General features: G+C 39.0%; 1 protein-coding gene across 1 annotated transcript; it reads left to right on the top strand.

Annotated features, from left to right (window-relative positions):
• The first annotated feature begins 13,376 nt into the window (after positions 1 to 13,376).
• Positions 13,377 to 14,354, top strand: LOC118003534 (olfactory receptor 4K3-like). Its single transcript, XM_034994592.1, has one exon. The coding sequence runs from the start codon at positions 13,416 to 13,418 to the stop codon at positions 14,352 to 14,354; it is 939 nt and encodes a 312-aa protein (XP_034850483.1). The 5' UTR covers positions 13,377 to 13,415.
• The last annotated feature ends 2,489 nt before the right edge of the window (positions 14,355 to 16,843 follow it).

Below are 16,843 nucleotides of genomic sequence, written 5' to 3' on the forward strand. Positions count from 1 at the left end.
GAACCACACTGTTTCACTGTTGGATTGGTAGTCTTCCCACATTTTAGAAATGTCTCGACTTCAGAGAAAATCTATGCTTATTTGGAATTGGTTTGTTTGTGTTTTTTCCTGGTATAATTGGTCTGCTCGATTTTCTTTCTAAATAATTTCTAGAGTTAGTTTTAGTAAAAATATTTGCTCCAAATTAATTTTGTACTTCAAGTTCATTTTTGAAAATAAATATAAAATTATTTTCACATTTCTTCTGTGCCTATGATGATTTCTTCATCCTCAACTGAAATACTGTAAATTATGCTTTCTTTATTTAAAACTATTAGCTAATATTTCAATTACCACATTTTCTTCAGAGAAATCATTTTGGACTTACTTATTGATTTTACTGTGAATTTGGTTTTAAATTCATTAATATTTACTTTTCTATATATTATATTCTGCCATGTTGCATGGGTTTACTATATTATCCATCACTTACATTCTAAAGTTGAAAAAACCTTTATATTTGTTCACTCTCACTTGGTTTGTGTTAAAAGTGGAAGAGCTATAAAATTTTCCCTGAGCAATATTTTAGCTACAATCTAAACATACTGATGACTACTGTTATCATTATTATTATGATACAGATTACTTAAAAATTTTAGTTGTGTTTTACTTGACTAAAGGTTGTAAAAAATATATTTTTTGTATTGATTCCATTTAATCTATCTTACCATATAAATTATACTTAAAAAAATCTTTAGCGGTTGCCCTAGACTTAATATACATTTATAACTAATCTAAATGCACTTTCAAATAATACTACACTGCTTCACATGTATTACAGTTACCTTATAACACAATATTCCCAATTCTTCCCTTTGTTCCTTCGTGACACTGTTACCATTCATTCATATGTATAACCACCCATACATTATTACACCTACTGCTTTAAACAAGGGATTATCTTTAAATCTGTTAAGAATAAGGAAAAACATTTTATTATATCATTTATTCTTTCTCCAGTGCCCTTCATTTCTTTATGTCTCTCCAAGTTTCTGGGCTATATCATGTTCTTGCTGCCTGAAGAACTTTTTTAAACATTTATTGCAGGATAGCTTTTCTGATAATGGAATCCTCCAAACTTTGTCTGTAAAACTTGTTATTTCTCCTTCACTTTTGAAGGATAATTTCACTGGACATAGAATTTCACTCCACTCTTTTTGCTCGCATGGCTCTAACAAGAAGCTCACTGTGATTGGTATGATGTCCTTTCCAGCTTTTCTTTCTTTCAAGATTTTTCTGTTTGTCTTTTAATTTCTGCAGTTTGTATTTGATATGCCTACATGTGGGGCTTTTGTTTTGTTTTGTATTTATCACTTTTGGTCTTCTCTTGGCTCCCTCGATCTAGGGTTCTTTCATTATTTTTTGACAGTTCTCACCCATTATTACTTCAAGTATTTTTTCTGCTCTGTTCTTTTTTTCTTCTCTCTCTGGCCATCCACTAACACATATAAAACATCTCTTTTTATTGTCCCACAATTTTTGGTTGTTCTCTTCTGCTTTCTTTTTCACTCTCTTTCTCTTTGCATTTCAATTTGGGCATCATCAAGCTCATTCCTTCCTTCCTTGGCTGTGTTGAGGCCAAATTTCTCTAGTACATTTGTTTTATTCTCTCTTGACTTTGGGCTTCCCTAAATATTCTTCCTCAGAGAGAGTCTGTGACATGTAATTCTTTCAGCTGTAATCTGTTATTATTATACTGGAGCCCTGATCATGTTGTGGTATACTGCAGGGGCAAGGGAACATTCTATAATTTTCTGGCATTAGATTTCCATCCTTTAGTGGGTCTGTGTTTTAGGGTTATTTCTGCAGTTGTGTAGCTCATTTAATTCTTCTGCCTCCTACTTCCTTCCCTGATGCAGCATTTTGAATCTATTTTCTTGAAGCCCTGACCCCTTTTGACTATGCTGGTTGACCCACGAAGACAGGAAAAAAAAAAAAAAAAAAAAAGGCCTAGGAAACACTTCCTTACCCAGCTGGGAAAAGTTCTCAAGTTGTGCTCTGACAAGGTCCTTTCACTGTCCTTCATTACAGAAAAGGCTCTGAGTATAGTTAACAATGTTCACTTTGCCTTTCACCAGGCATAACCATGAGAAAAAGATTCTTCGCAAATCTTTATACTGAGAACCTGGTAGGTTTCTTGGATGTAAAGGCCCCAAAAGTGTGTTGCCCCAAAATGTGGCCCCCAAAAGTCCCCATGCTAGTCCACACTCAAACCTACAACAAATCACCAAAATTATCAATCAAGTGTCCCTACAACTTCATAGCTCCAGCTGCTTCTTTTCCACTTAAGCAGGCTTCATTTGGGTCTCTCTGAATATGCCTTTTCTCTCCAGGTTCCAAAGGGGCAGTTTGCCATATGACTTCAGCTATCTTACCGGTACAAAAAAAGGGAAATGATTTTCAGCATTTCAGTTTCTGGTTGTAAAAATGCAAGTGACAACTTATAAGCTCTTTACCTGTCAGAGGGAAACCGGAAGTCTCCTGTACTGTGTTTTTGTTGTAGTTTTCAAACTTGTCTAATGCCTGATTACAAAGTCATTTTTCCTTTTGCTTTATGAGCTTGTAGTTCTTAACAAGTCTCAAGTTGGCGCCCTTCTGATTGCTATTCATCCTTGAATGTGCCCATTATGTGTGAGCCAAACAGTGGCAGAAAGAGTGGACAGGGAAGAGCTGGTAAAGCAGGAAGCTAAGGAAATCATAAGTGCAAAGCTAACTGAGATTCCAAAAATGAAAACACTGAGGCAAACAACAGCCAGGAAAGGAAATAGAACAAAAAGAGTTCCCCAAGAGTACTTCATTGCATTACAAAGGTTTTTATTTTTTTTTCAAGGTTCCTGCAAGCATATACTCCCTCAAAAGCTCCTCTAAACCAGCATCCTTCCCCAGGGGGTACCTCTCATTGGTCTTTCACTTAACAGCTGTAAGTCTTGGGAAAGTCACTTACCCTCTTTTTGCCTATTTCTCCTCTGTAAATGAATCCATGTGTTATCATGATTATTATATGAGCTGGTCCCTGGAAAATGTGTTGTGGTACACAAGCAAGTGAATAAGCGTTGAATCTTTATGTTCTCAGACTGAGATAGTTATGGACACTAGACATCAGGGCACAAAATGGCTCATGGAGCAAATAAATGTTTTGTTATCTAGACAGGAAAAAATGAATAAAACTCTAGAAGGGAGAAAATGAGACAGCAAAGAGGACAGAGAAGGGCAGGGCCAGTAAGGAATAAGAGAAAAAGAAAGAAATGGAGAATTTTATTAATAGCATTTCACATCTAATTTAAATAAAATCAAACTTAAAAACAAACACAAAAGAAAGATAAAAGACAAAATTCTCTAAGGACATATGGTGATATGTACACTCATCATCATTGATGAGAACAGCAACAGAAGGATGCATTGCAAGATTGGTAACTGTTACCTCCCAGAGTGAATGAAATTGGGAGAGCACAGATGAAGGGGGCCTTCACTATGCTCCAAATACATCTATTATTAATAGTTGAAATCTTATTTTTTTAAGATTTTATTTATTTATTTGAGAGAGAGAGAGAGAGAGAGAATGAGAGAGAGAGCATGAGGGGGGGAGGGTCAGAGGGAGAAGCAGACGCCCCGCCGAGCAGGGAGCCCGATGTGGGACTCGATCCCGGGACTCCAGAATCATGACCTGAGCCGAAGGCAGTCGGTTAACCAACTGAGCCACCCAGGCGCCCTAATAGTTGAAATCTTATTAAATTAGATTGCATTCATTGAATGTTTCTTTAGTAAATGAATGAATTAAAAAGTATCCTTTCGGCTGGAAAGGAAAAATGGCGGAGGAGTAGAGGACCCTATTTCAACTGCTCCCCAGAATTGAGCTGGATATCTACCAGACCACTCTGAGCACCCACGAAATCAACCTGATGTAAGAAGATCTGGATCTCTACAAGCAGAATATCGCAGGCGGTTGGTTTCAAGGTACAAAGCGGGGAGCCCTGATTCCACAGGCAGATATCAGAGGATAAACGGCAGTGGGAGGGTCCTGGCCATGGGGATCCTACACCGCCGGTGAGCAACAGCCTCGCTCGCTGGGGACAGGGCACAGACTCGCAGACCGGTAGCGGCGGGGAAAGGACTATAGGACAGCCCCTGGGGAGGAATCCAGAGCGGTGGGGTCACACGTGCGAACTGGGTGCGGCTGGCAGTTTTAGAAGCACAAAGGGCAGACACGTGCCCCAACCTGGAGGCAGGACTGGGGGTGCTGCGGAGGGGCGCACAACCCAGGCCGCTGCAGTTTATAGCAGCACAGACAGAAATGCAGAGTGTGGCCTGGAGAACGCAGTGAAGAAAAGACTGCGATCTCTCTGCTCTGAGGCAGAGGGTTGGAAATGGTCTCTTCTGCTCTGACTCACAGAAGAGACGTGGAAAGCTGCCAGGAAAAGCCCCCAGAGGACAAAAGCCCCAAAAATTGATTCCCACTGAGCCCATCACCCACCACAGGGGGGCAGGGCAACTCCGCCCAAACAGGGTTGCCTGAGTAACAGTGGGGCAGGCCCCTCCCGCAGAAGACAGTCTGAGAAAACAAGAGGCCAGCAACCCTAAGGTCCCTAGAAAACAGGTGCCTCTTGCTTCAGTTCTGGTCAATAATTTGGACTCTATACATTCCCTCAATCACCCATCAACAGAATAACTAGGAGGAGGAACCCCCAAAATAGAAAAGACTCAGAGATGATGACTTATGCTGCAGATTTACAAATGGATGCAGACATAACCAAGATGTCGGAGATGGAATTCAGGCTAGCAATTGTGAAGACAATGGCTAGAATGGAGAAACCAATTAATGGCAACATAGAGTCTCTAAGGGCAGAAATGAAAGCTGAATTGGCAGAACTTAAAAATGCTATCAATGAGATCCAATCCAATCTAGATAATCTAACAGCTAGGGTAACTGAGGCAGAAGAACGAATAAGCGACCTGGAAGACAATATAATAGATAAAAAGGGAAAAGAGGAGGCCAGGGAAAAACAACTCAGAATCCAAGAAAATAGAATCAGAGAAATAAGTGACACCATGAAGCGTTCCAATGTCAGAATAATTGGAATCCCGGAGGGAGTGGAGAGAGAAAGAGGACTAGAAGATGTATTTGAGCAAATCGTAGCTGAGAACTTCTCTAATCTGGGGAATGAAACAAACATTCAAGTCCTAGAGGCAGAGAGGACCCCTCCCAAGATCAAGGAAAACAGGCCAACACCCCAGCATGTAATAGTAAAACTTGCAAATCTTAGAACCAAGGAAACCATCTTAAGGACAGTTGGGGGAAGACATTCCTTATGTACAGAGGGAGGAACATCAGAATAACATCAAACCTATCCACAGAGACCTGGCAAGCCAGAAAGGCCTGGCAAGACATATTCAGGGTACTAAATGAGAAGAACATGCAGCCAGGAATACTTTATCCAGCAAGGCTGTCATTTAGAATGGATGGAGAGAAGCAGAGCTTCCATGAAAGGCAGAAACTGAAAGAATATGTGACCACTAAGCCGGCCCTGCAAGAAATATTAAGGGGGGTTCTATAAAAGGAGAAAGACCCCAAGAGTGATATACAACAGAAATTTACAGGGACAATCTATAAAAACATCTTCACAGGCAACATGATGACAATTAATTGATATCTTTCAATAATCACTCTCAACGTGAATGGCCTAAATGCTCCCATAAAATGGCATAGGGTTGCAGATTGGATAAAAAGACAGGACCCATCCATATGCTGTCTACAAGAGACTCATTTTGAACCTAAAGATACATCCAGACTGAAAGTGAAGGGATGGAGATCCATCTTCCATGCCAGCGGTCCTCAAAAGAAAGCTGGGGTAGCAATTCTTATATCAGACAAATTACATTTTAAACTAAGGTCTGTATTTAGAGACACAGAAGGACACTATATCATTCTTAAAGGGTCTATCCAACAAGAAGATCTAACAATTGTAAATATCTATGCCCCCAACATGGGAGCAGCCATCTACATAAGCCAACTGTTAACCAAAATAAAGAGTCATATTGATAACAATACGTTTATTGTAGGAGACCTCAATACTCCACAGAAGATCAACAAGGAAACACGAGCTTTGAATGATACATTGGACCAGATGGACCTCATAGATATATAGAGAACATTCCACCTTAAAACAGAATACTCATTCTTCTCGAGCGCACACGGAACTTTCTCTAGAATAGACAACATACTGGGTCAAAAATCAGGTCTCAACCGATGCCAAAAGACTGAGATTATTTCCTGCATATTCTCATTCCATAATGCTTTAAAACTGGAACTCAATCACAAGAAAAAATTTGGCAGAAATTCAAACACTTGGAAGCTAAAGACCACTCTGCTCAAGAATGTTTGGGTCAATCAAGAAATCAAAGAAGAACTTGAACAATTCATAGAAATCAATGAAAATGAAAACACATCGGTCCAAAACCTATGGGATACTGCAAAGGCGGTCCTAAGGGGGAAATACATAGCCATCCAAGCCTCACTCAAAAAAATAGAAAAATCCCAAATTCACCAACTAACTCTACACCTTAAAGAACTAGAGAAAAAGCAACAAATGACGCCAAAGCCATGCATTAGAAGAGAAATAATTAAAATTAGAGCAGAAATCAATGAATTAGAAACCAGAAACACAGTAGATCAGATCAACGAAACTAGAAGTTGGTTCTTTGAAAGAATTAATAAGATTGATAAACCACTGGCCAGACTTATCCAAAAGGAAAGAGAAAGGACCCAAATTAATAAAATTATGGATGAAAGGGGAGAGATCACAACTAACACCAAGGAAATAGAAACAATTATTAGAAATTATTATCAACAACTATATGCCAACAAACTGAGCCATCTGGATGAAATGGAGGCCTTCCTGGAAACCTATAAGCTGCCAAGACTGAAACAGGAAGAAATTGACAACCTGAATAGGCCAATAACCAGTAACGAGATTGAAGCAGTGATCAAAAACCTCCCAAAAAACAAGAGTCCAGGGCCTGATGGATTCCCTGGGGAATTCTACCAAACATTCAAAGAAGAAAGAATACCTATTCTACTGAAGCTGTTTCAAAAACAGAAACAGAAGGAAAGCTTCCAGACTCTTTCTATGAGGCCAGCATTACCTTAATCTCAAACCAGGCAAAGACCCCATCAGAAAGGAGAATTTCAGACCAATATTCCTGATGAATATGGATTCCAAAATCCTCAACAAAATCCTAGCTAATAGGATCCAACAATACATTAAAAGGATCATCCACCACAACCAAGGGGGTTTAACCCCGGGATGCAAGCATGGTTCAACATTCACAAATCAATCAATGTGATAGAACACATTAATAAGAGGAGGGAGAAGAACCATATGGTCCTCTCAATTGATGCAGAAAAAGCATTTGACAAAATACAACATCCTTTCCTGATTAAAACTCTTCAGAGTATAGGGATAGAGGGAATATTCCTCAAGTTCATAAAATCCATCTATGAAAAACCCACAGCAAATTTCATCCTCAATGGGGAAAATCTGAAAGCCTTTCCCTTAAGATCAGGAACATGTCAAGGATGCCCACTCTCGCCACTATTGTTCAACATAGTACTAGAAGTCCTAGCAACAGCAATCAGACAACAAAAAGAAATAAAAGGTATTCAAATTGGCAAAGAAGAAGTCAAACTCTCTCTTTTCGCAGATGACATGATACTTTATGTGGAAAACCCAAAAGACTCCACCCCCAAATTACTAGAACTCATACAGCAATTCAGTAATGTGGCAGGATACAAAATCAATGCACAGAAATCAGTTGCTTTCTTATACGCTAACAACGCAACTGTAGAAAGGGAAATTAGAGAAACGATTCCATTTACAATAGCACCAAAAACCATAAGACACCTTGGAATAAACCTAACCAAAGAGGTAAAGGATCTATACATTAGGAACTACAGAACACTCATGAAAGAAATTGAAGAAGACACAAAAAGATGGAAAAATATTCCATGCTCATGGATCAGAAGAATAAACATTGTTAAAATGTCTATGCTACCCAGAACAATCTATACCTTCAATGCCATCCCGATCAAAATGCCAATGACATTTTTCAAAGTGCTGGAACAAACAATCCTAAAATTTGTATGGAATCAGAAAAGACCCCGAATCGTCAAGGACATGTTGAAAAAGAAAAACAAAGCTGGGGGCATCACGTTGCCCGATTTCAAGCTATATTACAAAGCTGTGATCACCAAGACAGCATGGTACTGGCACAAAAACAGACATACAGACCAATGGAACAGAATAGAGAACCCAGATATGGACCCTCAACTCTATGGTCAAATAATCTTTGACAAAGCAGGAAAAAACATGCAATGGAAAAAAGACAGCCTCTTCAATAAATGGTGCTGGGAAAATTGGACAGCCACATACAGAAGAATGAAACTGGTCCATTCTCTAACACCATACACAAAGATAAACTCAAAGTGGATGAAAGACCTCAATGTGAGACAGGAATCCATCAAAATCCTAGAGAAGAACATAGGCAGTAACCTCTTTGTCATCAGCCACAGCAACTTCTTTCAAGATACATCTCCCAAAGCTAGTGAAACAAAAGCAAAAATGAACTTTTGGGACTTCATCAAGATAAAAAGCTTCTGCACAGCAAAGGAAACAGTCAACAAAACAAAGAGGCAACCCACAGAATGGGAGAAGATATTTGCAAATGAAACTACAGATAAAGGGCTGATATCCAAAATCTATAAAGAACTTCTCAAACTCAACACCCAAAAAACAAGTAAGTCAAAAAGTGGGCAGAAGATATGAAAAGACACTTCTCTGAAGAAGACATACAAATGGCTAACAGACACATGAAAAAATGTTCATCATCATTAGCCATCAGGGAAATTCAAATCAAAACCACATTGAGATACCACCTTGCACCAGTTAGAATGGCAAAAATGGACAGGGAAAGAAACAAATGTTGGCAAGGTTGTGGAGAAACGGGAACCCTCTTACACTGTTTGTGGGAATGCAAGTTGGTATAGCCACTTTGGAAAACAGTGTGGAGGTTCCTTAAAAAATTAAAAATAGAGCTACCCAATGACCCAGCAATTGCACTCCTGGGTATTTACCTCAAAGACACAGATATAGTGAAAAGAAGGGCCATATGCACCCCAATGTTCATAGCAGCAATGTCTGCAATTGCCAAACTGTGGAAAGAGCCAAGATGCCCTTCAACAGATGAATGGATAAAGAAGATGTGGTCCATATATACAATGGAATATTACTCAGCCATCAGAAAGGATGAATACCCAACTTTTACATCAACATGGATGGGACTGGAGGAGATTATGCTAAGTGACATAAGTCAAGCAGAGAAAGTCAATTATCATATGGTTTCACTTATTTGTGGAACATAAGGAATAGCATGGAGGACATTAGGAGAAGGAAGGGAGGGATGAAGGGAGGGAAATTGGAGGGAGAGATGAACCATGGGAAACTATGGACTCTGAGAAACAGACAGGGTTTTAGAGGGGAGGGGGGTGGGGGATGGGTTGGCCCAGTGATGGGTATTAAGGAGGGCACGTATTGCATGGAGCACTGTGTGTTCTATGAAAACAATGGATCGTGGATCACTACATCCAAAACTAATAATGTACTGTATGGTGATTAACATAACATAATAAAAATTTTCTTTTAAAGTATCCTTTCATTATCTTTCCATCCCTTAGAGAAATGCCTCTAATGTGTTTTATACTCAAACTGTTAATATTCAGGACCCGGCTCAAGGAAGGACTGTGAAGGCTGAGACTTAATATCCCTCTGAAATCCAGGGAAGCATGGTTCAAGTAGGCCCCTTAAATCATGTGCATAGTTGCAACATGCCAAGGATGACTAGTTGCTACCTGCCCACCTACATAACTCATCTGGCTTCTGGTGGGACTGGAACTGACATCTTAGTTCATTTTATGACATGGTAAATATAGAGCAAAAGAAAGAAAGTTATAGCCCCCTAATAAAGTAATTAAACATTTTGAACTTCCTTCTCTTGTATTTTTACTTGTATTTAACTGGACTAACTTGGATCTAGCTTTGAAAAGGGTGGATTATTGCATGATGCTTTCAATGCCCAACTTTTCCTCAGGGAAAGTTGGAAGCTAAGGATCCCCTAGAGCATGCTATCCCTTCCAAATACTTGGCTCTATTTAAACCACAGAGATGGAAAGCCTCCAAGCTCAGAGGCTACTCCTTACACTGTATACTTGACACACTGAGGAGGACACAATCCTCCAATACTGCTCACGGCAGAAAATTAGCTGGACTTCATTTCACATACGGTAGACTCTAGAGTAAGCCCTCTCAGTAAGCAAGCATCTGGTTTCAGAGGTGATCTGTGTAAGGTAAGTACATCCCAGATCACTAATGTCTGAACTCACACATTTATTGTCTTCCCCCTATTTTAAGACTAAATTCTTTCTTTCCCCCTGAAGCATTTTTTCCCATACCTATCTATAGTGTTTAGAGTTCTGAATGTGTTATTCAGTGAATGTCTTATGGGAGAGAGTATGGGTTTTCTCTCCCAACTAATCCCTGGGACTTCTGAATTCCTAACAGCATTTCACACACTAACAAAAGCACTGCCTATCTACCTTCTTAGATGCTCCCAGATGTCCAGGTTGGGGAAGACTGGTTCTCAAAAACCTTCCAACTTATCCTGGTATTTTCTAATCCTTTTGGATTTTACATGTTTTACCTTTCCTCAAGGTAGCAAACGGAGAAATGCTTTAGGAAAAAATTAATAGGCCAAAGTGCCTAAAATTTAAAATCAAACAATGAAACTGAATTGATTTTAATGTGAACCTATATATCTCATTCCTATCGTTATTAGCCATTTACAATTATTCATGTCTCTGTTACCTTTTCATTGAACAAAATGTCCTACTTCAGAAATCTTATTTGTTCTATAAAAATTTTTAAAAAATAAATCCTATTTATTTTCTTAGTCTTGTGAAAATCAAGGTTTCCACCAGAAGCAATTTTCTAGTAGGAAATTACATTAGAAGTTTGGAAACAGACAGACCTGTTAATAGTCTACTTTATTATTTTTTATTTTACAACATGGAAAATAGATAATTTGTGTATCTATGTACATAGTTTGTGAAGTTGTGAGGTTCACATTAAATATACTTACCGAGAAATAAATACATAAAACAAAATAAAATAATTAGAATTCAATAGTGAGATGATAGTCACAAAGACATCACATCCACATGTTGATTTTTATAACATTTTTTTAAAGATTTTATTTATTTATTTGAGAGAGAGAATGAGAGAGAGAGAGAGAGAGCATGAGAGGGGGAGGGGCAGAGGGAGAAGCAGACTCCCTGCTGAGCAGAGAGCCCGATGTGGGACTCGATCCCAGGACTCCAGGATCATGACCTGAGCCGAAGGCAGTCGCTTAACCAACTGAGCCACCCAGGCGCCCCACATGTTGATTTTTATTAAAAAAATAAAGTCTTACATTTTTTGAGTAAAAAAACAAAACAAACAAAAAACTTAGAAGAAGAAAAAGCAAAGCCCAATTGGAAAAATGAAAAAAAAAAAAAAGGAGTATGCAGTTCAAAGAAAAGGCGAGGTAATTAATCCTTAAAAATAGGGAAAACACTTAATCTCACAATAAGAAATTAAAACTAAATTTGGTTGCCATTTCTCATCATCATTTGACAATAACATTGCATTGGAGAGGCTGGGAAAAAATGCAATTCTTACATGGCTGGTTGAAATACAAAAATGCTCTAAGCCCTATGGAAGGAATACAAACAGAAAAATGAAAAGCAAAACAGATAAAGCTTTTAAGGTGTTTAAAATTTAGTCAACTCTGTAATACGAACTTTAGAGCCTGAAAAAAAAATAGCACACTAGAAAGTTACAGAAATGAAGAGAACAAAAGAAAGAATAGAAAAAAAGAAGAAAGGAAGGAGAAAAAGACTTGGTCTCCTGGTTTACAGAAAACAGTAAATATATGTGTTTCCACAGAGGTCAATTTGAAAAGTATAAGTCAGGGCGCCTGGGTGGCTCAGTTGGTTAAGTGACTGCCTTCGGCTCAGGTCATGATCCTGGAATCCCGGGATCGAGTCCCGCATCAGGCTCCCTGCTCAGCAGGGAGTCTGCTTCTTCCTCTGACCCTCCTCCCTCTCATGCTCTCTGTCTCTCATTCTCTCTCTCTCAAATAAATAAATAAAATCTTTAAAAAAAAAAAAAAAGAAAAGTATAAGTCAATAGTGTAAGTACAAATGAACCTAGAATTTATATTCTCTCCCATGAAGAACAGTCAGGAGTAAAAGAAGCTTTCATAAATCTGTCATTTAATCCAATCTCAGAAAAGAAATCTCTGTTACCAAGGAGAACCAAGGGCCAGTCAATGTATGTTCATAAATGATGTGATCAGGCCAAGGAATAGTAGAAATATCCTTTCAAGGGGAGATTCCAAATGCAGAGAAATACTGGATATTAAAATGGGTAGTCAGCATGTGAGGTCTCTTTGGAACACAAATATCTTTTCTCAAGTTATTTGATGAACAGTTTTCCCCAGAGTTTCTGAAACTTTGGTTCAGGTCAGTCTGCTAATACATATCCACTTAGCAATAGATTTGTTTCTGAGAAGCATGTTTTGTATGAGAAAGGTAGTATTCATTTATTGCCCTGGAGGGATAGAACCTCTAAATATATTTTAAAGCTATGCATTCTCCCTGCAGAAGAGGTAGATTCAAGCCTTGGAGAAATTATTTCTGTAATACATTACTATTGACATTTTTAATCAATTCTCCTTAAAATAATTCTGATTATTAATCAGAATTAATTTAATACAATAAAATAATAATTCTGATTATTCATTTTTGATTCCCATAACAACTATACTTCTGGTAGGTAAGGTTTTTGACTACCCTTCTTTACTTAGCTCCCCATCTTGACTATAAGACCGTGTCTACCAGGGCGCCTGGGTGGCTCAGTCATTAAGCGTCTACCTTTGGCTCGGGTCATGATCCCAGGGTCCTGGGATCGAGCCCCACGTCAGGCTCCATGCTCAGCAGGAAGCCTGCTTCTCCCTCTCCTACTCCCCTTGCTTGAGTTCCCTCTCTCGCTCTCTGTCAAATAAATAAATAAAATCTTAAAAAAAAAAAAAAAAGACTGTGTCTACCTATAAATTCAAGAAAACTTTATTTTCAATTTTCAGCTACTACAATGGTAAGATTTGAATTTTGCCCATGAGTAGGACTTATCTGCTCTCTAGTACCTGAGCATTAATGAGGTTCTTCTTTCCATTCTAGAAGTTCTTAGTTCATCTCTTTCTTTGGGCTGCATTAGAACACCATGTACTAAATGGAGGAAGCAAATCAGTCTGTAGTGTCTGAGTTCATTTTTCGTGGACTTTGTGATTCAAGGGAGCTCCAGACCTTCCTCTTACTGCCTTTTTCTATGCTCTACCTGCTGACTGTTGTGGGCAACCTCCTTGTCATGCTCTTATTCATCACGGATCCTCATCTCCATTCCCCAATGTATTTCCTCTTAGCCAACCTCTCATTTGTGGACTTCTGCCTTTCCTCAGTAACTACCCCTAAACTGACCACAGACTTCCTAAAGGATAATAAGACCATCTCCTTTGGCAGCTGCATGACCCAGATCTTCGGTGTGCATTTTTTTGCAGGGGGAGAGATGGTACTGCTGGTGACAATGGCCTATGATCGTTATGTGGCCATCTGCAAGCCACTCCATTACTCTAGCATCATGGACAGACAAAAGTGCATCTGGCTAGTTTTGATATCATGGATCATTGGCTTTGTGCATGCCATGAGCCAACTAGCCATGATTTTAGAGCTGCCCTTCTGTGGACCCAGAATAGTGGACAGTTTTTTCTGTGATATCCCTTTGGTGATTAAACTGGCCTGCATGGATACATATACTCTGGGAATGTTGATAAATGCTGACAGCGGGATCTTGGCAACAACTTGCTTCATTCTCTTACTGATCTCCTACACCTATATCCTAGTGACTGTTTGCCTTCACTCTAAGGATGGAGCATCAAAGGCACTCTCTACCTGTACTTCCCACATCACAGTGGTGCTGCTATTCTTTGGACCCTGCATCTTCATCTATCTGTGGCCACTCAGCATTACTTGGGTGGACAAGTTTCTTGCTGTGTTTTACACAGTAATTACACCTCTCCTGAATCCAGCCATTTATACACTGAGAAATAAAGAGATTAGGAATGCCATAAAGAGACTGATAAGTCAGCATATGGATTCACAGGATAATTTTTAGTTTTCTCATGTAATCAGAAAATGCATCCCAATTTGGCCATGTTTTGACCTAAAAACTAAACTGGAAATGTGACTTATTCATATCTATAAGATTGAAGTATTCCCAGATACATGGTTTGTGTTTATTCCATTATAAAAATATGTTCAAAAATCCAACACTTGGGATGCCTGGTTGGCTCAGTCAGTTAAGCATCTGATTCTTGATTTTGGCTCAGGTCAAAATTTCAGGGTCCTGGGATCCAGCCCTGCATGGGGGGTCCTTGCTCACCATGGAATCTGCTTGAGGATTCTCTCTTCCTCCATACCTCCCCCCCACCCCCACGACTGTCTGTCTCACATAAATGAATAAAACTTTTTAAAAAATCCGACACTTGTATTCTTACCACTTGGAGAGGATAATAAGTGATAATCATAATTTGCATAATTGTTACTGTCTTTGCTTATTAAGTGGTTTGTGAAGACTGAAAACACCGTTTAAGTATATATAACCCAGGAACATCCTTTTTCTCTTTTTCCCCAAAACACACATTCCTTTGTCTCTAGAACTCCATATAGAATAATTTTAGGTATTAAAATTCCAAGTGGCATTTTTGTTTATATTCACTCTATATTTAAGCTTTCATATTTTTCAAATGCCAATTTAGTATTACTCAAATTCTAAGTGGAATTAGCAGTTAAGAGTGTGTAGTAGGAGTCCAAGATGGCAGAGGAGTAAGAGACCTTATTTTCCTCTGGTCCAGGAATTCAGCTAGATAGCTATCAAATCATTCTGAACACTTGCGAACCCCACCATAGATCTAAGAAAATTGCTGCAAGTCTAGAAATTGAAAAGGGACCACTTTCTGCAAGGTAGGAGGTATGAAGGGAATCCGAGATGATGGATGGGAAGATAAATCACAGTGGCAGGGAGCCTACATAAGTTGGCTACCACAAAGTGATACAGCAGAAGAGCACAAAATCAGAACTTTTAGAAATCAGCTCCAGTGAGGGATATTCTTGTCTGAGGGTGCTCAGGTGGTGAAGTGGGGCAGAATACTAGGTGGGAAAGTGTGGTCTCAGGATCCTTAGGGTCACAGGAAGACCAGGGGTGCCTGAGTGCAGCAGAGCTCCAGGCATCGGAGTGGGGAAGCCATCTAAGGGCTCTCAGCTCAGGGTTGCAATATACCATGAACCATGGCACTGTTGGGTGACCACTCTCCTACCAGGGGCCCAACAAGCAGGTGCAGAACTGGCAAGATCCCCCTTCCTCCCCTGGGAGGAGCAATGGAGGGGTGTGCTGCAGGAGGGGAATGCTGCAGGGGTCTGCAGCGTTTGGAGACTCAAAACAGGGTCGAGTGCCTGTGAGAGAAACACTTAGTCACAGGCCAGGTGAGCAGGGAGTGAGAAGGGAGACCAGGGAGACAGGAGTGATTGACTGCTTTTCCCTAGGGCGCACTGAAGATTGGAGCACAGGGCTTTCAGCTCCTGTCTGAAGATTGGGAGGCCACCATTTTCATTCTAGCCTCTAAAGCAATGTGGAAAGCCCTCAGGGAACAAAACCCACATAGAGCAATCTGGAGCAGCTTATTTAGCCTGCCCCTGGCAAGGGCGGTGCAATTCTGCCCTGGGCAAAGACACTTGAGAATCAATGCAACTGGCCCGGTCCCCAGAAGATCAGCAAGAACATCAGGCTGAGACCAAGTTTACTGATCATAGAGAACTGCAAAATTCCAGCCCTAGGGGAAAACAGTATATAGAATTCATGTTTTTTCTTCTCCCACAATTCTTTAGTCTTTCCATTTAAATTTTTTTTCTCTTCCATTACTCTACCAAATTTCGTATTTTTTCAACTTTTTAAAGATTTTTTTAAATTTCATTTTTACAGTTACATTCTATACTTTCATTGTATTTAGTTTTACTTTTGCATATATATAAGTTTTTCTTTCTTTACAATTTTGGAATGCAGTTTTTTCTAACAAACAGGCCAAAATAGACCCAGAGTCTAGTGTATGGCTCTGTTCTTTTCACCTGTCTAATCATATTCACTCTTTTTTTCTTTTTCTACCTTTCTTTTTGTTAAAGCCATTTAAATATTCATCTTTACAGTTACATTCTATCCTTTCATTGTATTCAATTTTAATTTTGTATATATATATCAGTTTTTCTTTTTTCACCATTTTGAGTTGTAGTTTCTTCTAACAAACCCACCAAAATACACTCAGGATATAGTGTATTGCTTTGTTCTGTTCACCTGTTTATATTCCTTTTTTTTCTTTCTTTTTCTCTTTTTTTCCCTCTTTTAATTTTCATTTTTACATTTACATTCTATCCTTTCATTGTACTTAATTTTATTTCTTTACATATATAAGTTCTTCTTTCTTTACAATTTTGGGATCCAGTTTTCTAAAAAATATACCAAAATACACACAGTATCCAGTGTATTGCTCTATTCTGTTCACCACTTTGGTTATATTTTCTCTTTTTTTAATTTTAATTTTTTTTTAAGTTTCA

This window comes from Mirounga leonina, unplaced genomic scaffold, assembly GCF_011800145.1.
Source record: "Mirounga leonina isolate KUSES-001 unplaced genomic scaffold, KU_Mleo_1.0 Mir_91, whole genome shotgun sequence".
Taxonomy (NCBI): Eukaryota; Metazoa; Chordata; class Mammalia; order Carnivora; family Phocidae; genus Mirounga; species Mirounga leonina.

Bases quoted from the DNA above. Each gene is read 5' to 3' on its own strand.
- LOC118003534 (XM_034994592.1), top strand. From the start codon at position 13,416: ATGGAGGAAGCAAATCAGTCTGTAGTGTCTGAGTTCATTTTTCGTGGA.